The 25,760-nt window shown below is 48.0% G+C and overlaps 1 protein-coding gene across 1 annotated transcript in view; it reads left to right on the top strand.

Moving 5' to 3' along the window:
* The first annotated feature begins 2,837 nt into the window (after positions 1-2,837).
* IGSF5 (immunoglobulin superfamily member 5) overlaps positions 2,838-25,760 on the top strand; it is a 38,699-nt gene continuing 15,776 nt past the window's right edge. Inside the window, exons 1-5 of the mRNA XM_012781789.3 lie at positions 2,838-3,448; positions 6,223-6,301; positions 10,040-10,357; positions 14,688-14,987; positions 24,660-24,800. Of these exons, the coding sequence (XP_012637243.2) occupies positions 6,244-6,301; positions 10,040-10,357; positions 14,688-14,987; positions 24,660-24,800 (817 nt within the window). The 5' untranslated portion in view covers positions 2,838-3,448; positions 6,223-6,243. The remainder of the gene's footprint in view (positions 3,449-6,222; positions 6,302-10,039; positions 10,358-14,687; positions 14,988-24,659; positions 24,801-25,760) is intronic.

Genomic DNA, 25,760 nt, shown 5'->3' with positions numbered 1-25,760 from the left:
CGCAGAACCAGACAAAAGACCAGAATTGTTAACCTAAAATTCTAGAGCTCTTTGAGCAAACCAAATGGGTGGTTGTATAATTTTAAATTAATAGGCATAGAAAGAAAGTCCAGGCCATTAACATAACTTGTGCTCTCAGCTCATTTTTCAAGTGGACTTCCTATTGCTTTCTTCTCCTGGTGAGATTGACCTAGAGTGACAACTCCTGAATGTGCGATATTTTTAGCTCATTGCTAATGTCCAAGGACAAGGCGATTCAGGAATGCAAATGGTTTCAAGTAAGGAGTAGGCAGGGAAACACACAGTGTGGATAAAAAACTCAGGCAAAAATGTTATTCCTATTAAAAGTGGCTTTTATTTTAACACTAAAGCTCTGAAGGATAAAATATCTATAATTTAGTAGTGGTGATTATACCTCTCAAGATAGAGATTTTCAGATTTGGTCATTTTCTACGGAGGAAGGAGGGCTAGTTTCTTAGCGTGGGTGGCTGCAACCAAATACCACAAGGAGGGTGGGTTAAACAGCAGAGATTTCTTTCTTTTCTCACAGGTGATCCTGTAGACTCATGTCTGGTGCGGACTTCCTTCCTGTCTTGTGGGTGGTCCCCTTTTCCCTGTGTGCTCATCACACGGCCTTTCCTCAGCGCCTGCATGGGGCAGGGGGAGGGAGAGTGAGACCCACCTCTCTTTCTCTGTCTCTTCCTATTCTTACAAGGGCACTAACTCCATCATGATGCAGCTGAAACTGCAAGGGGGTATCTGTCTAGGTCCACTTGCTAGTCACACAAAGACCCAATTATTGAGACAATGAGGATTGCCAAAGGAAGGAAGGAATTTTTTTTTAATACGACAGATGTCTTGTCTGGAGAACAGGAGGGGCTGCCTCAGATCCGTCTATCTGACTCATGGAGATCGTGGGCTTTTTGAGGAGTGGCCACGTGCTTTGGGGCAGGTTGGGAGAGTGGCATCATCAACTCCTTTGTCTTGCAGGGACTCCATCATTTCAGGCAGGGGTGGCTCACAAGCACTTTGGGAGGCCGAGGCAGGAAGATCACTTGAGGCCAGGAGTTTGAGTCCATCGTTTCTGGGAAACAACTCAAAAGGTCAAGTGTTCAACGTTAGTTAAGGGAGAGGATTATAGAAAGCATACAGGGGTCATTGAAATTTGTTCATGGAGCCAGTTACAATGGGGGCTCCACCCTCATGACCTAATTACCTCTCAAAGGCCCCATCATTGGGGGTTAGGGCTTCAACATATGAATTTTGGGGAGACATGTAGAAGCTCACAAATAATGTCTTAGTAGTAAAAGGGAAGATGTTTCTTGCTTTCTTTCTTTTTTTTTTTTTTTTGAGACAGAGCCTCATTCTGTTGCCCAGGCTAGAGTGAGTGCCGTTGTGTCAGCCTAGCTCACAGTAACCTCAAACTCCTGGGCTCAGGTGATCCTTCTGCCTCAGCCTCCTAGGTAGCTGGGACTACAGGCATGTGCCACCATGCCCGGCTAATTTTTTCTATATACATTTTTAGTTGTCCGGCTAATTTCTTTCTATTTTTAGTAGAGGGGTCTCACTCTTGCTCAGGCTGATCTCGAACTCTTGACCTCCCGTGATCCTCCCGCCTCGGCCTCCCAGAGTGCTAGGATTACAGGCGTGAGCCACCGTGCCTGGCCTGGAAAGATATTTCAATATGATTTCTTTTTTAATGGCGTGGTTGTGGTCTACTAAGGAGTAAGGACACACAGCCAGTGAGGTTGGGGGGGGGGCGCATTTCAGGGTTCACCAGTTGTGAAGTACAGCTGACCTAACCCTGATACAGTTGCCTGGGATGGCTAAAAAAGGGTACAAATGAGGCCAAAACGTCCAGTTACTATGCAGCAGGAGAAAGAAATAATTTTCCCCTCTCCTCTTATGTTCAGTTCCTGGGGCCTGCAAACTAATCTGGTATCTAAAAGACAGCTTAACAGGAGAAAAAGGTTTAGGTCAAATGCACGTGGGAGCCCACAGAGAAAGTGTCTCATTCAATGGTTAGAGTTAAAGGCTTAGATTAATATATCTAAGTCGGCAGGGAAAGGGAAAGCAGGGGAAAGGCTTCTTAGGGGAAGAGCAAACGGGTTTCTTTAGGACAAACAGGTTTTTAGCAGAACGGTTGGGAAGTAAAGCTGTTGGTGATAACGTTTGCCTATACAGTTGAGAAAGGTTTTTGTGTCCTCTTCCAGGTCATGATGCTTCCCTGATGAAGGGATTTAAGGCAGGTTTTACTCTCATTCTCTTCTCTGGGAGTAGAGCCACTCTGAAGAGGAATTTATGGCAGCTTTATTTCCCAGGAGTTTCTGCTTTTAGTCACATAAGGGAAGTTCTGAGAAGGCTTTTATTTTTTGCATCTCTTGAATTTCTATTGTTTCCAACTTAAAATAATCTTTGTGCCAAGGTGGCGTATTTTGGTGTATTCTGCTCCCCTCCAACGGAAGAAACAGGATTCTTCTCCTCTGCCCCCATTGATTTGCTTCCGTGTCTTACTTTATTTTTATTTTCAATTTGTTAAATTTATTTTTTACTCTGCACTGCAACGGATGCAAATGCGTCTCCGTTTATTTATGTGAGCTGCAGCTTGCGCGGTGCCTGTTATGTGCAGAAGTCCCTGACTCCGAGGCCCCTGACAAGATTAAAACGTCATGGGGGTGACAAGCCGGGTAGTCACAGAGAACTGATAAAGAAGCAGTGCCAACTACCAGGATTTGGGGAGACAGTCTTTTCCAGAGCCAGTCACGGGGCTCTGCAGAGCCCAGGAGCTGGGAGTCTGCCCTCCCCAGCAGTTCTCGGGCGAATGTCCATAGGAGACTGCGCTTCACTCCCTAAGCTGTCACGTTCCAGAGGACTTCACCCTCAGGACATTTTTTCTTTCTTAAAAGGACTTGTTCTTGTGGCTATCCGGGTGGCTGGCTGGGAGAAGGAACCGGTTTCTCCAGCCCCTGGGCCTTCTCAGGCGGCCAGGCCGGCCTCTGCAGGGTGCTGGTGGGGGCGAACAACGGGGTCTAGGCTCTGGACGACTGGGGAAAGTCTGCCGGGAGGAAGAAGAGGAAGAGGCTGGGAGGCAGAGGAGGAAGAGTCCACTGAGGCCCAGCCGGGAGGACGGGCCGCCCGAGGCCTCTGCACGCCCAGCCGGGGCCTGCACTTCCTGCGCCGGCTGCCGAGCGGGGCTGGCTGATGATTAACGAGGACAGCTGCCTCTCCAGAGCTCACACCTTCCTGCCGTGTGTCTGACACAGCCCGGGACCTGACAGAGCCCCTGCGTGAGGGACTTCCGGGAAATTCCCCGGTGCGGAGGGATCGGGATCTCTAGCGGCCCAGACCCAGTCTGTCCCCACGTCTGCGTGGAGAGCAGCCGAGAGGCCATTAGGAAACAAACGGAGAACCTTCCTGAAGCCCTGAGGAGGAGGTTTACCTGTCTGAGGTAAGACAAGTGGGGTTTGCGGCCTTCCCTCCTGGCTTTTTCCACAGAGCCCCGGAAGGCAGCCGGGTTCCTGGGGAAGTGCCGGGAGATCCCACTCAGGTTCTTTGTTTCGCAACTTCCGCAGAGTTAAACATTAAAGGAGTGGGCTTCTCTGAGAGCTCAGAGCTGCCAGAGAGGATTTCTCACCAGGGGGTGTCACTCGGGGATGGGCTGAAAGCTGAGACTCTGCTGGGACTTGGGGAGTCAGGAGTCAGACGCTGGAAAATTACTGTGACGCAGGCCCCTGCTGTCCACTGGGAGGATTCGTTCCTCTCCAAAGGGGAAGGGCTCATGCAGCGTAGAGTCCTTCTGAAGTTTCTGGAAGTTCCGAGGAGGCAGGCCCTGGATGGAGGGGCACACAGAGCTGGGGTCTTCGGGACTTGGTATAGGGGTTAAATCCCGCGCATTTAATACAATTTGATAGGACTGAGGACTTTAAGAAGGCTTTGCAGTTTTTCAACTCAAAGCAGGCACTTCAGGTCTTCCCTAACGAAATGAATGAGAAGTTAAATCTCAGGTCCCGCTCAGACTACCCCACAGAGATTTTAACGGACAGTACCCGGTGTATGTTCTCATTTAATCAAAGCAATTTATCTGGTTTCGGTTAGACTTGAAGTCAGCTTCGTGACAATGTCCCAACTGCACACACCCTTCCAATGCCACCCCCTCATAAATCCGTGTGATAGTAACCCCGTGACTCAGTTGCTCAGTTGGACTCTTCTCTCACCCAGAGGTTAAATGACGTGTGAGGTCGTTGGCAGAACGGAGCGAGAGAAGTATTTCCTGATAGACCTTAATCTACTGCTGCAGTTTCAATAGCCCCGGGTCCGCACTTGGTATGTGGTATGATTGCTTTCGGTAAAATGTGTAAACTTTCATAGCGAGACGGCTTCATTTTTCCTCCTTTTTCTGCTACAGTCTGGAGTCCAGGTGACTGGCAGACCAGTTTGCTTGTGGAGTTGTGCTAATTGAAGCTTGAAAACGAGTAAATGATTTATTTGGCACTTCACACTCGGAAGGCTGCGGTTTGATTTTGGTTGTGTGCAGTTGCTGCATAGCTTGCTATTGAGACCTATTTTTAGGGATTTGCTAAATCGATTTCGGACTATTACAAGGGGCTGGGTTCCTCAGTGGAATGGTACTGCGGCACACGTATTTCAAACCTTAAATTATGCATGCGTGTAGTTTAGTGCACCTGCTCACTTCTGCTTTCCAAAGACATCAGAGAAACAAGGGGTGGAAACTCCACCTTCCTTCTCCCGAATGAAGAGAGTGAATGCCCAGCGATGTGCCTTCGTGTCCGGCATGGGCCGTGGGCCCCAGCATCTTTGCGACCCTTCTCGCCGACACTCTCTTTTATTGGGCCACCCGACAACTGGGCGAGATGTCCACAGGCTGATGTGTGGCAGCTGTTTCCCATCCTGATTTCAGTTCTTGTATTTCCGCTCCTGGGTCTGCCTTCCAGGGCCTGCCCGAGAAGAAAGGAGATCAGAGCCCTGGATGTGTGTGTCAGACACATTATGAAATCCTACTCTGGGGTCTCTGATGGGACCTGGCACCTCCCATTTCAGAGGGCCAGGTGGATTCCCCTGCAGGGCTGCGTAATCTGTGTGGGTGCGACAGCCAACGTGAGAACCACCCAGGTCACTGGCTTCGCACACGGGGGTGGGGAGGTGGAGGGGTGTTTGAAATGGGGAGACCCTTTCCTGAGACTGAGGAGCATGTTTTTGCAGACAGGTCCTGGTGTGCCAGCACAGAGGCGATTTAGCCCTAAATGTCCCAGCGGAACCAAGCAGTAGTGGCGAGTGCCTTGAACAGGCCAGGCCCAGGGGAGAAGGGAAAGGCAAAGAGAAAAAATGCAGGGCTGCAGGAGGGTTGTCAAAGAACGGGGGGGGGGGGGGGGGCAGTGGTGGTGGTGGTGGTGGAAGGAAGGACTTCAAAGGCCGGGCAGCCAGGCCTTGCCCAGTCTACCTTGACCTCCCTAACTCTGACCTTACCCCCTGGAACTCCCCCTCTGTCACCAGCTCTGTCTGCGCTTCCTCAGATGTGGCAGACATGGTCCCGCCCCAGGGCCTTTGCACCTATGGCTCACTCTGCAGGGAGAGTTCTTCCCACAGATGTCGGGGGAGGTGGCTGTGGCCTCACCTCATCACCGTCCCCATGCCTCCGACCACCCTGCAGGAGTGACAGCCAACCCCCCCCCCCACATTCTCTCCTTTCTATTTTCTCCACACCTACTGCCACCTTCTAACAGGCTGTGTAACCAATTCGTTCACTGTGTTGCTCGTCTTCCCTTTCGAGAACGTGAGCTCAAACGTGGCAGGGGGTTTCCTCAGGATGAGGGACTACAATGAGTAGCAGCCCACACTTGCAGTTTGCTCCATGGCTCAGGGCTAAGGCTGTTCCACCCATACCCCCCGTGTGTATACGTGGGCTTCCCGGGGAGAAAGATCACCGATTCAGTCGTTCTCAGACTTGGCGAGCACCAGAATCTCTCGGGAGGCTTATTTAAATACGGACTGCTGGGTGCACCCCCCCAGAGGTGGTGACGCAAGGCGGGCCCAAGAACGCACTTTTCTGACGTGTCCCCAGGTGAGGCTGCCACCCACCGACCACCCCGAGACGTGCCGACGCGCCGTGTCCCCAGGCACACGTGAGCTGGCGGGTCACAGAAGACCTCCGCAGGGCGGACACTCGTCGGTGTGGGCTTTTACCTGCCTGCTCTATTTTCCCAGGGCGAGGAAGACCATGCGGAGATGCAGGGCAGCTGGGAAGGCTTCCTGACCGTGCTGGGCATCCTGGCCGGGCTGGCAGGTAGGGGTCACCTGGACTGTTCGTTGGCACCCACTGGGACCATGCCCTGAGGGGTCTCCAGGGCACACAGCTGCCATAGGGTCTTCCTTAGGGATTTCCCCCTGCGTCCACACCCCCCTCGGCCACCTCTTCAGGGGAGTCTGCTTCCTCCCGCAGCGTCCGGACTCCAGGTGCTCTGGGACCCCCACCGTCGTCACTGCCCTGGGAGCCTGACCCAGGTTCCCTCCCATGAGTGCTTGCACCTGTTGAAATGTTCCCTCCCCCAGCTGGGTGTTCACCTCTTCAGTTTCTATCTGGTCTCCAAGGAAGACCAGCCTCAGGCATCACTGCTCCGGGAGGCCTGCTATACCCTGTGGTTCTCGGGCTGAGAATCCGGGTTCCCGTTTATTGACGGGGTGAGGGGCCTGTTGCCTGCGACGCCTCCCCTTCCTCACCAGCCCGGGTGCCAGCCCAGGAGCCCCCTCGCTTCTCGGTTTCCCTCTGTGGGTCCCCACGTCTGACACATGCTGACTCCCACCACGTCCTTCTAAAGCTGCGCCCCAAAGCTGTTCCCCTCTTTGGCCCTCCATTTCATTTCCCTTCCTCCTTCCTGACTTTCAACCTACTTCTCCGGTCCAGCATTCCTGTTCATTACAAACTCCAGGGACGAGAGGAGACCTGAGGGGTCCTCAGGTGTAGCCAGGGAGGAGGAGGCGGGGTGGGAGTAGCCCTTACGCCCCGGATGACCGGGAGCTGAGCGCAGGCGTGGCAGAAGAATGACACTTGTGTTTAGCATCAACGTACGGAGGACAGGCAGGAGCCGCGGAGGCTGGCATGTGTGCTGCCGTGGGGGCGATTTGAGCTTTGCAGGTGTCAGGGTGGAGTGAGTAGAAGAAAGGGAATCTCTGCAGTCCTGGTGGGCAGCCAGCTGTTCACCCAGCTGCCGGGCAGGGCAGGAGAGAAAGCAGGAGGCCAGCGCAGAGACATGGGTTTGTGAGCTGGGGACAGTTGGGTGACCGAGAGGCTTCCAAGTGGATAACCTCCTACAAGGGCATCACGGGACAGAGGCTGTGACCTGGTATCAGGTGACCGAGTCACTGGTGGCCGCAGGGAGGGTCCCGGGCGGGAGCTCTCTCCCGGCCCTGCCCCGTCTGCCTCTTTGCTCTGCAGAGGAGAAGGGGGAGCAAAGGCTAAAGGGAGGTTTTGAGGTGAGGCGGGATAAAGGTCTGGTTTCCTGTTTTCATATTTGCTCTGTGTAGGGCAGGGCCACACACCCCACCGCAGATAAGACACAGACGAGAGAGGAATGAGGTTCGGGCCCTCGGGCTACTGGAAATGCAGCTTCGGAGTCTCCAGGCATAGCTGCAGGGCGGTTTACCTGCAGCAAGGACAGCCAGTACCATGTCCCGGCATTCGGTGCTTGGGATTTGGTGCCTCCTGGTTAATTGAAAGGTCAAATCCAACGCCAGGGCTTTCCTTCTTTCCTCCTTTTTTCTACCTCCCCAGCTGCAGTGTAGGGCACGGAGGCTGCGTGTATTAGATCTCACGATTCCTTGGTCACACGTGCAGTCCGTGGGGTGTGTAGAGACTGGCTTGGGACTGAAATAATCTCACTGTCGCACACAACACAGGGGGAGGAACTGCGGTTTCAGAGGGTTTGCTGATTCTTCGGGAGTTGCCTGGCTGAGGTTCTCGGAGGGCCAGCCTGGGGCACACCCACCCTCGTACTGCCTGCCTTGTCCTGCGGGGCTCTGACCGTGTGACCCCCTTGACCTGAGGCAGGGGTGGAGGAACCGGGTCATTACACCAAGGAGTGAGAAGTGGCTTTTCCTGCTTTTCTTGGCGTGTAGATTTGGCTATTTCTCTTTTTTTCTCTTTCTCTTCCTCCTTTCTCCTCTCTTCTCTTCTCTTTTCTCCTCTCTTCTCTTCTCTTTTCTCCTCTCTTCTCTTCTCTTCTCTTCTCTTCTCTTCTCTTCTCTTCTCTTCTCTTCTCCTCTCCCCTCCCCTCCCCTCCCCTCCCCTCCCCTCCCCTCCCCTCCTCTCCTCTCCTCTTCTTTTCTTTCTGAGACAGGGTCTTGCTCTGTTGCCCAGACTGGAGTGCAGTGGTGTCATCACAGCTCACAGCAACCTCAAACTCCAGGGCTCAAGTAATCCTCCTGCCTCAGCCTCCTGAGTAGCTGGGACTACAGGTGTGCACCACCATGCCCTGCTAATTTTCCTATCTTTAGTAGAGATGGGGTCTCTCTCTTGCTCAGGCTGGTCTCAAACTCCTGACCTCAAGCGATGCTCCTGCCTCGGCCTCCCTGAGTGCTGGGACCACAGGTGTGAGCCACCTCCCCTGACCTCCTCCTTCTTAACATGCACTTCAGGATTCACGGAAAAGGCCGAATTAGCCCAGTGGCTGTGGCTTCCCTGGGGGATCATTTCTCATTTCCCTGCCTCAGTTTTTTTTTTTTTTTTTTTAACATCAAAGATGAAAGGGATCTTCCTGCCTCAGTTTTTTTTTTTTTTTAACATCAAAGACGAAAGGGATCTTGGAGCAGAGAGACCTGCCAAAGGGGTCGGGCAGAAGACCTGATCTGAGTTGTGTTTCAGAGTCACTCCTTCTCTCTCCTGTCATGCCTAGGGACAATGCAAAGAGTAGAGATCATGTTTACCCGGACACCGGGTTGGCTAAGTAAATTCCGCCCTTCCTCAGTTCTGCCTCTGCCCAGTCAGGGCCCCTCCTTGACCCTGGCCAGCCATGCCGGGCCTGCTGCAGTGGCTCCCGCAGCTCACTCTCTCCCATCAGCGAGTCCACCCAGGGAGGCAGGTCTGTCCCGCAGTGTGTTGCAGGCGCTCTGGCGAAGTGTCAGTATGTTACCGTGTGTCCGCCAGCATGGCTCCTCCCCAGAAACCCCAAGGGCTGTGATGAGGATGTTTTAGAACCAACCTTATCGCTCAGCCTTACAAAATCGGAAGGAAAGGGGCGCTGCAGCTATTTGGGGACACCCAACCAACACATATGACAGGCTACCCGGCCAGCATCCTGGATCACGCAGCACCAGAAACTAAGAGGAATGTGCTGCAGTCTTACTGATGCACGGTTGAGAAGAAAGCAAGGTGTGTGGTCTGAGTGACATCAGAGGGGAAAGAGCCTGAAATTCGGAGTGGGAAGGTCTGAGCTTGGGTGCAAGCTCCACTGCTGTGACTTCAAGTCCTGGGATAGTTAGTGCTCGTTGACAGGTTGTCTCCTTATGGAGGCTCAGAGGGAGGATCTGTTGCCGGCAATCCTTGGCCTTTGTTGGCTTGTGGATGCATCACTCCAATCTCTGCTTCCATCCTCCCACGGTGTTCTTACCTGTGTACTTCTGTGCCCAAATCTCCCTCTGCCTTTCTCTTGTAGGGACACCTGTGATTGGATTTAAGGTCCATCCTAAATCCAGGTTGATGTTGTCTTAAGATCTTTAACTAGTTGCATCTGCAAAGGCTATATTTTCAAAGGTCGCACTCTGAGGATCAGTGGACATGAAATTTGGGGATCACTACTCAACCCAGCATGACCATGGATTGAGGGGAGTGGAGTGGAAAGGGGGGCATGGTAGTGGCTGTGTCTGCTGGAAAGGGGGGATGCTTAGGACCTCTAGGACACACAGAGTCTGAGCCATTGGGTGGGACACCCGGGACACTACAACCGGTGAATACAGAAGGGTGAAACCGTACAGTTGATTTACGTAGATTAAGTCCCTTTCCAACTTGAAAACTTGGTTGTCTTTCCAGCTTCTGGATCCAGTTATCAAATCTTAGAAGGTCCCAAGAATGTGACGGTCCTGGAGGGCTCGGAGGCTCGCTTCAACTGCACGGTCTCCCCGGGCTGGAGGCTCATCATGTGGGCTCTGGAGAGCACCGTGGTGCTGAGCGTGACGCCCACGGAGCCCATCATCACCAACGACCGCTTCACCTCCGAGAGCTACGACGTGGGCGGCAACTTCGTCTCCGAGATGATAATCCACAACGTGCAGCTCAACGACTCGGGGCAGGTCAGGTGCAGCCTCCAGAACAGCAACCGGGACGGAACTGCTTTTCTCTCCGTCCAAGGTATGTATGCAGGTGGCGCCAACGCGGAGCATCTGGAGTCCATTGGGTTAGATGTCAGAGGGCCGGAAGGGACCTTCTGAAGTTCATGCCCTATGGGATGACGCACACGGTCTACTTCCAGTTGGCGTTGTACTTAGAATTGTGCTGAACCCGAGGAGTGTTTTGTGGTTTGTTTATAAGTCACCTCTTTCCCCCATCCTTTCTTCCCTCCCTTCCTTCCTTCTTCCATGTATGATCAGCCTTCACCTGGCAATGGGCTTAGGATTATTCTGAATGAACTAATGTTTATTAATTTGTAGATTTCTCTCCTTTCTTCCTCATTCCCTTTCTTCTTTCCCCTTTGCCTGCTCGGTTCCCTCTCTTTCCTTCTTTCCTTTCCTCTTTTCCTTATTAACACTGTTAGAGGCTAATTTTATCACTTCCCCATCTAATTCATTTCAGTATCTAATAGCCTTTATTTCAGGATATATATCCTGAAATTTCAGGAAATATATCCTGAAATTCTTCTGGGGCCAGTTGCAGTCACTTTTCTTTGATTTGGAGATAGTTGACAGTCACTGCCCTTTCTCTTGTTTTTTTATATACTTGGCTGCATTTGTTTGCTTACTCATTTATCAGCTTCGGAGCATGCTTTCATCTTTTCCTCTTCCCAGCAGAATTTCCCCAATCTATTTCTCTTCCCTGCCCCCAGCTACAGTGGTTATTATAGCCGAAAGTGTGTGTTCACCAAAGATATCAAGTCTTTGAGAGAAAAGACAAGAGTATACAAAACTTATAATAAGGGTTAACTTATTTTTCATTTTTAAAGGTAATTTTGAGGTATTGAAGATCATGTTGCATAATAAAAAAAAGTAAAAGAATGCTTTACAAGGATTTGGAATAGTCTTACCAAAATTGAATCACTTCACATTTTTGTAAAGCATAATTATACTCTAATATAGATGCATTGGAACTAGCAGAATTCCTAATTTCTATGGCAGTATTTCTGACAGGAGACTGACTACACTATGTCTTTGAAATAATTTCTTGTATCAATTTATTTGATTGTCTAGAAAAAATTCCCAAAGATTCTTTCCATATTCGTGTTGCTATCAAATCAGATTTGATAACATTTGGTGGAGACATTTCTATTTGTATTTTCAAAATTCGTTTTTACTTTAGAAATTTAGCTAAATTGGTATACCTTTACTTTTGTGTGTCTTTAATTTTGTGTGGTTTAATTGGGGCACAATGATATTTCCTAAATAAATGATTTTATAAGGCTACCTAGGACTATTGGCCTAGTTTGCATGACCAGATTCTCGTTATAATAATTCATAGTATAAAGGAAAGAACGCGGGGAAAGGAATCAAAGAGGTACACTCTGGTTTTGACTTCACCAGTTATCTCCCAGAGAGACTCTTGGGATGGCTCAATCTTTTCATCTTTAAAATTGGGATAAGGCTTCCTGCCCACCTCAGCAGTTGGCTGTGAGAATCAGGTGAAAACTTGACTGAGGATGGTGTGAAGACTCCAAAGTTCTGTTAATTCTGCACATTAAGTTGGGAGCCAGAGTGCTCCAGTGGCTAGTAGTTTTTGGTTTTAATGCAGATGGAAGAAGAAGCATCTAGGGGAGTTAAAGACTTCTCCAAGGTCACGCGGAGGGGCCCCAGAAAGCCGGGACAGAACTCGATGATCTCACCCTGGTTTCGTTGGTCTGAGTGGCACTTAGCTCCCAGATGGGCAGGTGTTCTCTGAGCAGCAGGGTCTCCCTCAAGGGATAAGGAATCTTGAAAACAGAGGACACGCCCATGAATTATCCAATGATTGTTTTTACCTCCTCCTTATGTGTCAACAAGAAAAATAAAGAGAGCTGACATAACTCCAAACTGAGTCATCTCAGATCTATGGGACTACTCCAGTAATCACTTTCGTGTGACGTGCTTGTCACGCACCTGTGAAAGCCAGTGGGGAAAAATTGAATCCCGATTGTGCACAGAAAAAACAAAAGTGTCTCAGATGGCTGCCTTGGTCTATTTATGGCTCAGTCCACCAACTGATTGCACAGCAAGCTACAGACCTCTTACGTTTTGGGGGCCACAAGGACTTGATTAAGTTCAAGATCCTCTGTTGCTAACCGAGGCAATGCCATTCCTCCCAGTTCCCGTCATCTTAAATCATTAAACAAAACAAAACAATAAACAAACAAAAGAACAATCATAAAATATTTTAGATTTAAGGAACACATCCTTTTTCTACTTATTTTCATTTATAGTGGCCCTTGACTTAGCCAAAGTGCCTTACCTGTTTTAAGAGAGTATTTCAGGAAAGGAATAATTGGAAAATCTAACGTTTCAGAGTAGAAAGATCCTTTTGAGCTGATCGAGCTCTGTGTCTTCTGGGGACTCCTGGGCAGACCCTTAGACCCTTTCAGGATGGCCCGTGCAGTCACGACTGTTTTTACAATAGTATAAGACGGTTAGCTGCCTTTTTTACTCTCATTCTCACCAGTGCGAATGGGAGCTCTCCACTGTGCATTGGAAAGGTCTGGGTAACTCAGTGGACCAGCATTTTCCAAATGACTGGAGTATTATGATACAGCATCACCCAAGGGCAACAGATCCATTCAAAGTGCCAGACAGTGCAACGGATTTTAACGCAACAGAGAGGGAACGTTCCAGATTCCACAGTGCAACCAACCTCTAAGAAGCCATTTCTTGTTGAGTTTTGATATAGTATCTATGAGTATCCACAATTATCTGAAAACGCTATTAAACCCTCCTCACGGTTCCAGCTACGTAGCCATGTGAGTTTAGACTTCCCTTTACATCTTTCAAAGAAAGCAGTATATTGCAACAGATTGGATAAAGAAACAGATGATGAGAATCCAGCCAGACAGTAGAGATTCACATAGGTGTAAAACAGTGTCACTCTTCTTATTAACGTTTTTGGTTTAAAAATATAATCCTTTTTCATGAAAATATGTTAGTCTAAGTTAACATGTCATGAGTTATTACTGTCATGTTTAGATAAATATTTTAAAATAATTATTTAATTCTAATTTCGAATGTGATAAATGTTGGTAGCTACAACCCACAGAAATGAAAGGTCTTTGGAGTCTTCAATGATTCTGAAAAGTGTAAATGGTTCTGACACCAAAATGTTTGGGAACTGCTGATCTGGTCAAATCCTCTCACCCTATAAGTGAGAAACAGAGAACTCCACAATCTCCGTGACTTGCCCACGGCGATGGCAGTTTTGTGTCAGATCGACAGATCTTTTGATTCCTAGTCTGGCGTTCTTTCCACTAGCCAGGGGTCCTCAAACTATAGCCTGTGGGCCTCATGCGGCCCACCGAGGACATTTATCCGGCCCGCCGGGTGTTTTTGCCTCCGCTGCCTGTCCTGCTTAGCAGCCGACTTGTCCCGGGCCCACAGTGCGCATGTGTGGAATGTGCGCCGCACTCCCAACGGCCTGAGGGACAGTGAACTGGCCCCCTGTTTAAAAAGTTTGAGGACCCCTGCATGATACCATGCAGCCGGAAATTTTAGCATGTTTTAATTGGGACATTTCACTGAGGCTGTGTCTTTACTAGGACCAACCCTTAGGTGACTTCAGTAGTACTTGCAAAAACAGGCACTATTTTCATGTGAGTTATTGACTGTGTGAAAACTGGCCTCTGCAAGTGGGCTCTTAACAAAAATTTAAAAATAATTGACCTAAGTTATTCTGATGTATGATCTGCGTTGGTTGTTTCTGTGATTAGATTAGATGTTGATTTAATTTGTAACAAGAACTATTTTAAGGCAATATCATAGGAAGTTATGGTCAAAAAGTATGTGACCTCCAAAATAAATAAAATGAATGTGACTGACCGAAACTCCAGGACAGACTTGCTGTATGTGTCCTCCTTACATTGAAAAGAAGGTGGAGAGTGTTTCCCTTTTTGCCTTTGCTGCCGGGACAGCCCGAGACAATTTTGTAGCTCCTCTTCGGTGACTGTGTATCCCTCCTATGGCACAGACATCTGCCTTCTCTTTCCCATACAATTATTTTCCTCCGGTTCCTGATTTTCATTTATTCATTTGCCATGTAATTGCATGTTTTCTTGGGAGCAACTTCGCCTTCTTTGAGAACTCAGCAGGTATAAAAAAAAAAAAAGACACAGATAAAACCCAAGTTGAGGTTTCCTGGTATAGACACAGCCTTCTGGGCTTGGGAAAATAGGTCCCTCGAAATGTGATTTGAAGCAAAAATTGAAAAAAAAAAGAAAAGAAAAGAAAAGAAAAGAAATGGAAAACCTGAGAGGCACTGTCATCTCTTCAGAATGTTTCTCTCTTTTCTCCTTTAGTTATGGGAGCGTTGCTCATCCCCAATGTTAGTCTTGTGGTCACTGAGGATAAACCTTGTAATGTTACTTGCCAAGCGTTGGGCTGGACGCCACTCCCGGAGTTTTCCTGGGAGGTCGGCGTCCCCGTCAGCCAGGCAAGCAATTACTCTGTGCCGGAGCCCGGAGACCTTCACAGTGCACGGAGCATCCTGGCTCTCACGCCGCGGGGCAATGGGACTTTGACTTGCGTGGCCACTCTGAGGACCCTGCAGGCCCGAAAGTCTGCAAGTGTAAACCTCACTGTGGTTCAGCCTCCCCTGGGTAAGTGGAGACTCTGCTTTATATCAGATGCATTGCTGTTTCATGCTTGTGTAGTGTGTCATTCTCCTTCATGGGCAGTGCCTAGGAAAACCATACGGCCACCTTGATTTTCAAGTAGGGGTGCTAATGAAGGCAAATCACGTCTGCTGTTAATTTAATGACCCTGTAAACTCGTCTGCTTATTAAATTCCATCTTAACATTTTCCTCTTTTCTACTTGCATTTGAAAACCATTTAGAATCTTGCTGATGATTGATCACAAAAAGAGCGTCAGATGCAGAGGCTAATAGTTGAAGTAGACATTTTCCTTTAGCTTTTACCCACCACTGCTCCAGTTTAATCCCACCCTCTGAGACAACATGAAGCAAAGCCTAACAGTTGAGGAAGGTGTTCAGGTCCTGTTGGATTTCTTCCAACTCAGTGCAATTATGACCGCTTCATTTTTTACCCAGCAAGTCCACAGTGTATTTCAAAGTGTCGAGTCTCTATATATTGTCTAACTTGACCAAGTGACATAACTTGAATGTTTAGAGCCCCCCAAAGAATCTCCAGTAGGGTTCTTGGCAGACCAGAAACTCTACCCATGTTTCTTGAAAGGTTGCTCAGAGCCTGTGAGCTCTGAGTCTGCCTGGACAGGGTGCGGTTGGGGGCGCTGGAGTTTTACTTTAATTTCTTTATTTTCCGGAAGAGGAAGGGAGACGTAGAGAGACGCCGTGGTTCTATCCAGGCCACATAGCTGGTGGGGCAGAGCTGGGCCTAGAAGCTAAGAAGAGCTTTTTTTTTTTTTGGTCTAAACTTTTCCTGCTATGAAAACACTTTTTTTTTTGCTTGAGATCTTTCAAAGTACAGAATAAAGCTACAACCAAAGCAAAATAATAACAGTAACAATAATAAATAGCACTCCATGTAGCACTGAGTATCGGGCACTATTCTAAGCTCTTCTCAATTACTCAGCAGGTTAACCTGCCTGACAGGCCCGTGAGTGGGTGCTGCTCTTGTTCCTATGGTCAAGACGGGTGACAGGGACAGCGTTGTTTAGACTCTGCCCACACCTGTAGAGAGAGTGAATGGCAGGGCAGCCTTCCTCTAGCATCTGCTCACCTGTCACCTCTGCACACCACGTGAGCAGCCACTTGGAGGGGATGGGGGGGTCCTGCGGCTGTCGTAACAAAGTGCCACGGACTGGGTGGCTTGAGCGACAGGAATTTATTGTCTCGTGCCTGTGGTGGCTGGGGGTCCGAGATGCCAGCGGGGCTGGTTCCTCCTGAGGCTTGTGACAGAGAACCCGTCCCGTTGCCTCTCCCTTACTCCTGGTGCTTTGCCGGCGACCTTTGACACTGCTTGGGTTGCAGGAGCATCACCTGCCTTCACTGCCCCACGGCGTTCCCCTGTCTTTTGTCTTCCCTGATATAAACATTCCTGAAAGGTCCAGCCTATTTCTGCGAGATGCCTCTTACTTTCACTTTGCCTGAATTTTTCCCCACATACTTTGATTTAGGGTAAACTCTCCTGGCAAGATATAAGGAATGCCACGTGGGCACGGGACGGCAATTTTCTCTCTCGTTGTTGGTAGTAAGTGTATGGTTCGGTTAAGGCGGCATCTCTCAGATTTCCGCATTGTAAAGGTGCCTTTTGGCCTCTATAATGAATATGTAATCTGCAGATACTGTGGGACTATCCTGTTTGTCCATTTCACCTAATAACCTGCATTCGTTAAGGCATTGCCTGAATTAACTATTGCTATGGTGGTTGTAAAAGAGTGGTTTCCTGCTCCCATCACTCTCTCCTTGTTTAGTGGTTGGCATTCTTGTTCCATTGAGAGGAGACTTCTGTGGGGATCCCTTCAAATTGGCTCTGGTGTCCTTCCGACATGTCCCTCTTGGTTTTTGAGCTCTTGGCCCAACAAGGTGTCCCAGACTCAACTTTGCACCCCCCAACCCCTCGTGCCAGCCTGGAGTCAGCCATTCCTCCGAGGAGCCAACCTTAAATATCATATTTTAAGCTATCTAAGCCTGATAAATTAGGGTCCAGCCTTTGGAAGGGAAGATTAAAAAATTTCCATTGGCACCCGGTGGGATAAAACTTTAAAGCACACAATTTAACAAGGTAAAAATGTGGCCAGAGCTCTGGGCTGATTGGTGGTACCCCATGGAAATGGATTTTAGAGACCAGCTTGCCCGCACATTTTCTCTTTTCTAGGGGAAGGGAACAGGAAGGGGCACTTAATTTCCCTTAATCAGCTTTAATTCAGCTGAATTCTTCTTGGACTAGGACTGGCGTCTTAATTACGGTAGCTGGAGGCGTGACGGCCGGGGAGGTGAGGGCAGCGGGTTGCCTGCGGTGAGTCTGGCTTTATTGGGCTCATTTGGAAAAGGGTGATTTGTTTCTAAATTATTCATCAAAGTCTGGAGCAGCTGGCACTGGCTGCGTGCTGTGTGTTTTATGCAAGTTTTATTAGCCAAAGACCTCGTTGCAGCCCCGGCTGGCGGAGCTGGTGACTCGAGGAAGCCTTGAGCACAGCCAGGCTCACGGAGAGTCAGTGAGGCTGGGCCCTTCCTCTCGAATGGGACGGACACCGATTTTTCCACCCATTTCCGAGAAGTGCAAGGAACTTTGCTTCCATTTCCAGGATGAAGCCTGTATGCTGTTTAAAGACAAATGACAGTGGCAGGTTAGGAAGCTTAGCTAACCAGGTCAAGGCAAAAGGTTGTATGAAGCCCTTGCTGGTTCACAGTTCAAAAGGCTTCTTTAAAGAAAAGCATATTCTCACGCCTGTAATCCTAGCACTCTGGGAGGCCGAGGCGGGCGGATCGTTTCAGTTTCAGGAGTTCAAAACCAACCTGAGTAAGAGCGAGACCCCGTCTCTACTATAAATAGAAAGAAATTAATTGGCCAACTAATATATATATATAGAAAAAATTAGCCGGGCATGGTGGCGCATGCCTGTAGTCCCAGCTACTCGGGAGGCTGAGGCAGGAGGATTGCTTGAGTCCAGAAGTTGGAGGTTGCTGTGAGCTAGGTTGACGCCATGGCACTCATTCTAGCCTGGGCAACAAAGTGAGACTCTGTCTCAAAAAAAAAAAAAAAAAAAAAAAGCATATCGAAAGGGTTAACACTTATCTTCAGATCTGTTTTTCTAAAAAGCAATTATCTTTTTAAGAATTTATTCTTTTTTCAACAGAGGTAGGGGTGCAAGTGTTTTTTGTTACAGAAGTAATGTGAACCTTGCTTGTTGCAGGCACACCTAAAACTAGGGAGGGGGCACCCCTCTGGGATGTCTTTTTTGTGCACTTAATTGTGTCTAGGGTGTGGAACGATTAAGTGAAGCAGCATTTCTAGGACTCCCCAGCACCTCGAAGGATGTAGTGATTCCTGGCTATGATCTCATTTTTTTGAGAAGTGGCAGTTTGGGAGGCAGGGAAGAGTGGTGGAAGGACAGTCCTGCGTCTTTGCTCTGGCACCGATGGTGCAACTTTGGCAAGTCACTGACCTTCGGGCTCAGTTTTCTCACCTGCAAAATGGGCAGGAGGAGACTAGAAGTTCTCTGTCCTGGGTGTGTGTCAGAGCCTTAACCCACGTGCAGATGCTCAGGCCACTCCCCAGAGGTTCTGGTTTCGTTGGTCTTCGTGGAGCCTGGGAGTTGTGACTTAAAAAAAAAAGTTCCCAAGTTACTCTAATGGGCAGCCAAGATTGGGGGCTACTGGACTAAAAACGCTCTAAGACCCCGCCTTTCCATCCAGCCTCACCAGGTGCTCCTGCCCACACAGACTTGGACACGAGACAGCCGGAGTTCTGATCCCAGCTCACCCACTCATGAGCTGTGCAACTTTGGGCAAGTTACATACCCTCTCTGAGCCTCAGTTTTCTCATATGTAAAACGGACTGCGATAATAATAAATCCTCCCTAATAGGGATGTTGCTGGTGTGAGAATTAAGTGGGTTAAAATACCTAAAGCACTTAGGACAGTCCCTGCCCCAGAGACCACAGGACAGTAGAGTGAGCGATTTATTATCATTTATGTTATTGATTCGGAGATCTCCTGTGTCCCCTCTAGTGGGCATTTGCTTTGCAAATGTTGGTGGTGACATTTTGTATTGACACAGTTGGGTTGAAGAAATTTTTTATTATTATTATTATTTTTTATTTCGGCATATTATGTGGGATTTTAAGGTTTTAATAAATTTTATTAAGGTTTTATTAAGATTTTAAGGTTTCAATAAATGCCCTTTCCCCCCTCCCCCCACAAGTCTGAGTCTCCAGCGTGACCATCCCCCAGATGGTGCACATCTCACTCATTATGTATGTATATACTGGCCCCCCTCCCCCCTGCCCAATACCCTATTACTGTAGTACCTATGTGTCCACTTAGGTGCTGCTCAGTTAATACCAGTTTGCTGGTGAGTATATGTGGTGCTTGTTTTTCCAGTCTTGGGATACTTCACTTAGTACTATGGGTTCCAGCTCTAACCAGGAAAATATAAGATGTGCTATATCACCATTGTTTCTTAGAGCTGAATAGTACTCCATGGTATACATATACCACATTTTATTAATCCATTCTTGGATGGATGGGCACTTGGGCTGTTTCCACAGCCTTGCAATTATGAATTGTGCTGCTATAAACATTCGAGTGTAGGTGTCTTTTTTGTAGAGTGTCATTGGATCATTTGGGTAGATGCCCAGCAATGGGATTGCTGGATCAAATGGTAGATCCACTTGTATCGCTTTAAGGTATCTCCATATTGCTTTCCACAGAGGTTGAACTAGTTTGCAGTCCCACCAGCAGTGTAGGAGTGTTCCGGGTTGAAGAAATTTTATGCACCCTTTAAAACTCTGTGCATTCCTCTGAGAGCATCTGGGAAATACTATTTTCCTTTTCTTCACAGATGGGAAAAGGACAATCTCGAAGCTGAGGTTAAAGCACACAGTAAAGTCAGTAATGCGGCCGTAACAACACACAGTGGTGTGAAGGAACATAGGGAGGAAGGCAAGTGGTGTTGGACTTGGAGATAATCTTCCCTAGTCACTATTTGTGGGTAACTCAGGTATGGTATACACAGCCTGTCCCGCACGCCTGCCATTCACCTGGAGTCATGCAGGTGCCGCCAGGTGCCTATAGACTTTCTGAAAATATATGTATTTCCTACCTGGGCTGCATCTTCCCCAGAAGGATTATTCTACATTGGAGACGAAATGTGACAGAAGGGAAAGACATGCGTCAGAGGACCTGTGGTTTCCTGTTCTGGGCACCCTGGTTCCCTTCGCGTAGTCTCTTTGTCCTGGAGTCTTAGCGGCATGATCGAGAGGTTGGATTGTGGATGAGATTATTCCAGGAGTCTGTTTTTCCTGTCCATTGTCATGATCTCTGACTTATCAATATGTGGCTATTATTATTTATTCTTTCAATCTACTGTAAATGCACTAATTTAAAAAATTAGCCTCATATTAAACAAAAATATCCATGATATATCTATAGGTGGATAGATAATGTGTGTATACACATACAGGTAATATATGATAAATTAAACATGGTTATCAAAATAAGAAAGGTTGATCTGTGTAGCTCCAGCACTAAGTCCTGCCTCTTCCTGGCTCACACACTACGCTTTGGGCTCCCCTGGATTAGAGGGAGACTTAAGCTTAAATCTCGCCTGGGTGCGAAACTCCCTGGGAGATTTGCCTTGCAATGGAGTGTGGTCACAGCAAGTAGGAGGCGAAAGAATGAGTGATGTGGGTCCTGGCACCAGTTGCCACTTGGGTCAGAGTTCAGGGCTTTTAACAGTGTAGTCATCCCTTTGCTGAACTTTGTGGTTAAATCGGAGGGCAAGAGAGTATGTAAAGCCACAGTGTCATGGACTCTGTCTTGACTTAGTCACCAAAATGTAGTGAGGGGGCCCTCTCCTTCCTTTAAACAGGCACTCCCTGAAAATAAAGTCCTGCTAGAGTAGAAGAAAGGTTGTTATGCCCAGACCCAAGAAGTTGACACAAGGTTGGCATGCTAATATTTGTCTCCAGTAGAGAAGAAAGGGCCCTGCTAGGGAAATGTTTGAGTAAGTCAACAAGCATGTTGTCTTATGCCAGGGAGAATTTCAAGCCAATCTCTTAAATCTTGACCTAGACCTTAATCTTTAACCCCAGCCTGCTCCCTTATTTTGAAAGCTTGTGGTATTTGCAAACTTCAGTTTGCCAAAGAGACCGTGAAACTAGATGTAGGATGACCACGGCAATCTTGAACGCATGCCTTGTACCTTACGGCAGCGGTCCCCAACTTTTTGGCACTAGGGACAGGTTTCATGGAAGACAATTTTTCCTTCTTCCACAGCCCCAGGGTGTGGGATGGTTTTGCGATGATTCAGGCACATTATATTTATTGTGTGGTCAAACCTCTCTGCTAATGATAATCTGCATTTACAGCTGCTCCCCAGTGCTAGCATCACCGCCTCACTCCACCTCAGACCATCAGGTATTGGATTCCCATAAGAAGTGTGCAACCTAGATCCCTCGCATGTGCGGTGTACAGTAGGATTCAAGCTCCTATGAGAATCGAATGCCGCTGCTGATCTGACAGGAGGCGGAGCTTCTGCGGCGACGCCAGCAATGGGGAGTGGCTGTAAACACAGACGAAGCTTTGCTTGCTTGCTCACCTCCTGCCACTCACCTCTTGCTGTGCGGCCCTGCTCCTAACAGGCCATGGACTGGTACCGGTCTGTGGCCTGGGAGTTGGGGACCACAGCCTTACAGCATTCTCAGAACTTTCACACACACCCCTAACAGCCCAGCGGGGCAGGAGCTGTTACTGGTAAACAAGCCAGACGCCAAGGTAACAGGGCAGGTGAACAGTGACCGTGCGATTTCATGGGCTCCACTGACAGGAAGCCCGGAGCTCTTGGTCAGTCACAAAGCTTCCACACAGTGGTCTGATTTCAACTCCAGATTGTAAATATCATCATATCATATATTCACGATATCATTATGTGCAGGTCTGGGCTTCATCATTTTATTGCCACACCTGTGTGGGACGGGCATACGGGAACAGCCTGTAATGTAGTGGGGGGGGGTTACTTGGGCAGTGTTGCCTTTTGGCTGCACTCCAGGGATTGCCAAAGCGTGGGTCACAAACCACCTGCATCAGATTCACCTGAGGGGCTGTTCCAGACCCTCTGACTCTGCACTGGAGGTGGGGGTTGAGTCTGCACATGCAACAAGGACTGCAGGTGATGCTTGAGGGAGCCTGCCCTTCGCAGAGAAAGTGGATGCACTTGCTCTCTGTTTGTGAAGGGACTGGCTTGAGTTAGGGCCCCAAATCTGGGGCTGGGGAGGTGTGGCGTGGGAAGGGTATATATGTATAATACTGTTCCCTCTCCTTCACCTTTTTTGGGGGGAACACTTTTCCTGTCTCTATAGATGTCCTGGCTCATCTCAGAAAGATGGTGGGTGAAGTGGAGATAGACAACATTAGGAAAGCAGTTTGGATTTCCTATAGTCCTACAATTCTGCTCTGGGCATCTCAGTATGGGGAGAAAGGTGAGCCCTATGTCTGGTGTAGCTATAATTAACTGCCTGGTGCATAGGCTTCTCCATGAAGAGTTGGAAGGGAACTCAGCCTCTTAATCTGTATCTCCATCCACGAATCCATCCTTCCATCCATCCATCCATCCATCCATGCATGCATCCATCCATCTTTTCATCCATTCATCAATCCATCCATCTATCCATGCATCCATCCATCTATCTATTCATCCATCCATCCATCCATTCGTCCGTCCATCCATCTATCCATCCATCCATCCATGCATGCATCCATCCATCTTTTCATCCATCCATCCATGCATGCATGCATCCATCCATTCATCAATTCATCAATCCCTCCCTCCCTCCCTCCATCCATCCATCACTTGTTCCTAATATGTTCCAGGTGCTTGGGATATAAGAAAAATAAGACATAGCCTGTGATCTTGAGGGCCCTAAGCCCAGTTTAGACAGTAGCAGATATAAGAAGAAATGAAAGCAACAACAGTTGATTTCATAGACATTTGAGATGGCAACGAATGTGAGATATTAAAAAAAAAGGAAGCTGTTAAAATTATTTAGCATTTCTTAATGCCTTAGGAGAAAACTTTGTAAACCATTTCAGGTAATGTAGAGAAACTTTGCACAAAGGGCGAAAGACAAATTTATATTATATCATTCTTCAAAGTATGAAGTTCCCTGAATTTTAGCACTTGTTTTTGGACAAGCCTGTGGATTATTCTCCTGTTAGATTCTTGCTCCTGAGCCAGCATCCGGGTGGCTAGGGAGTGTAGACACCAGGGCATGAGTGATCATTCTAACCATTCATATAACTTATTCTGAGCATTTGACTTTGACTCAGGAACAGCAAGCTATAATTGCCAGGTCAATTTTCAAGGGAAATTCTAAGGAAGAATATCCAAGAGCTATTTTTCAACTCTAGCCTCTGGTTCCAAAGTGGTGGATGGCTGTTGATTTCAAAGCAAACCCTCTGTTCCTTCATAGGAAGTCTATCACTTTAATATTTTCTAATGACTAGTATCTAATAAAATAGTATGCATTTACACCGAGATACCACCCAAGCACGAAGGGTTGAGTGACAGACTTTTGTTGAATAGCAATTAACAGTTAAACAGATCAACTTAAATGTTTGTAGTGTGGCTTCCACGCGGTTCAGTGGGGAGGGGCAAAACGTCAGATCAGGACTTGGGAACATCAGTGTAGTTCCCCCAAGCCAACAACGGGGCAGCACTCTCCAACGGGACTTTCTGTGACGACGGAAATGTTCTATGTCTGCAGCGACTGAGCACTTGAACCGTGTCCAGTGCGACTGAGGCACTGATATTTAACAGCACATAATTTTAATTAATTTAAGTTTGAGTTTGCATAACCCCGTGAAGGCAGTACTGGATAGCTCTGGCTGAGACATGACAGCAAAAAAATCAAAATGGCTTTTTCTTCTCTCTCTCCCCCTCTCTCTCCACATGCTCTTTCATTTCCTGCTAGCTCTGCCTTCCCTTACCCCCTTTTCTCCCAACTCCGTGACTGCTGGATGGAATAGGAGGGCAAAGCAGACGCCAAGCAAGGTGGCTCCTGAGGAGCTGGGCGAGGAATGAAGTTGCCGGTGGGGCTTGGGTGGGGCTGCGGTAAAAGCCACCCACCTAAGGTCCTTTAGAGGTGACCCTCCCTTGGTTTGTGCTGGTTTCCTTTGGGCTCTGGCGTCTCGGTGGGTGGGGACATGGCAGCAAGAACCAAATGTCACTCTTCCGGTCTAGTCCAGCAGTAGCTGCGCAATTAGTGTCTCTTGACTAGAGGATGTCTGAGCGTGACAGTCACTCCTGCCACCATGGGAGTTGTCACCCGGCCCAGTCTCACCTACCTCTCAGGAATGCTAGAGGCGTTCACGAGCTAACACCTGCCCCGGGTGACTGAGCAGTTATTTACCGGCAGGAATAAGCATTATGATGGAAGATACTGTAGCGTTTTGAGTAATTAAACACACTAAACTCAAGTTAGCCGGTGACACTTAGCTGTGGCAGGTGGAATTGTAATTGTTATCATCTTATTAGAAGACATAATAATTTATAGTGTGGCAGAATCTGTGATTCTAGACAGTGCAAAAGCATCACTGAGATATTTGTCTTCCTCCTTTTGACCTTATAGGCAGCACTGATGATCCAGATACATCATTGCCTACCTGGGCCATAGTTCTACTTGCAGTGTTGTCTTCATTGCTTTTGATCCTGATAATTGTTCTGATTATAATATTCTGCTGCTGCTGTGTCTCCGGGACAGAGAAAAAAGGTAATTTGCTTTGTTCATATAGATTTGTGTGCGTGTTTGACCCTGCGATACGAGCAGCTGAAGTTAATGAGCTTGCCAGCTCTCTCCAAAAATGCATTCACCACCATGAGGTCTCACCTCACACCTGTTACAATGGCTATTACAAAACGATGAAAGCTCGGCACTCGTGAGGATGTGCAGAAAAGGGGGCCCTTGCACCCTGTTGGCGGGTGTGTAAATTGGTGCAGCCATCATGGAAAGCACTGTGAGTTTCCCCCCCAAATTAAAAATAGAACTGCCACATGGTCCAGCAATCCCACTGCTGGGTCTACATCCAAAGGAAACGAAATCAGTTATGTCCAAGTGTTCTACCTTCACTGCAGCATTATTTACAACAGCCAAGGTAAGGAATCTACCTATGTGTCCGTCGGCAAAAAAATACATAAAGAAAACGTGGTGCCTATACACAGTGGATTACTATGCAGCCTTGAAAAAAGACGAAAATCCTTCTCAGGTAGCATGAGGGGGAAAAAAAAAAAAGAAGAAGAAAATTCTGTCATCTGTGACAACATGGACGGACCTGGAGCACATCATGCTAAGTGAAATAAGCCAGACACAGGAGAGACAAATACAGAATGATCTCAATTATATGTGGAATCTAAAAAAGTCAAACTCATGGAAACAGAGAGTGGAATTGTGGTTACCAGGGGATGGGAGTCCGGGGCAGATGGGGAGATGTCAGTGAGAGTAGAAAGTTTCAGGTAGGCAGGAGGAAGAGTTTCCAGAGACCTGTTGTACGGCATGGTGGCTGTAGTTAATAACGATGCATTGTATACTTAAAAATTGCAAAGAGGATCGATCCTAAATGTTCTCACCACAAAAAAATGATAAGCCTGTGAGGTGATGGATATGCTCATTAGCTTGATGTAATCATCTTACAGAATATGCATACATCAAAATATCACATCATACATCATAAAT

This window comes from Microcebus murinus, chromosome 1 (assembly GCF_040939455.1).
Source record: "Microcebus murinus isolate Inina chromosome 1, M.murinus_Inina_mat1.0, whole genome shotgun sequence".
Lineage (NCBI taxonomy): Eukaryota > Metazoa > Chordata > Mammalia > Primates > Cheirogaleidae > Microcebus > Microcebus murinus.
This window is presented reverse-complemented; position numbering and strand designations above follow the sequence as displayed.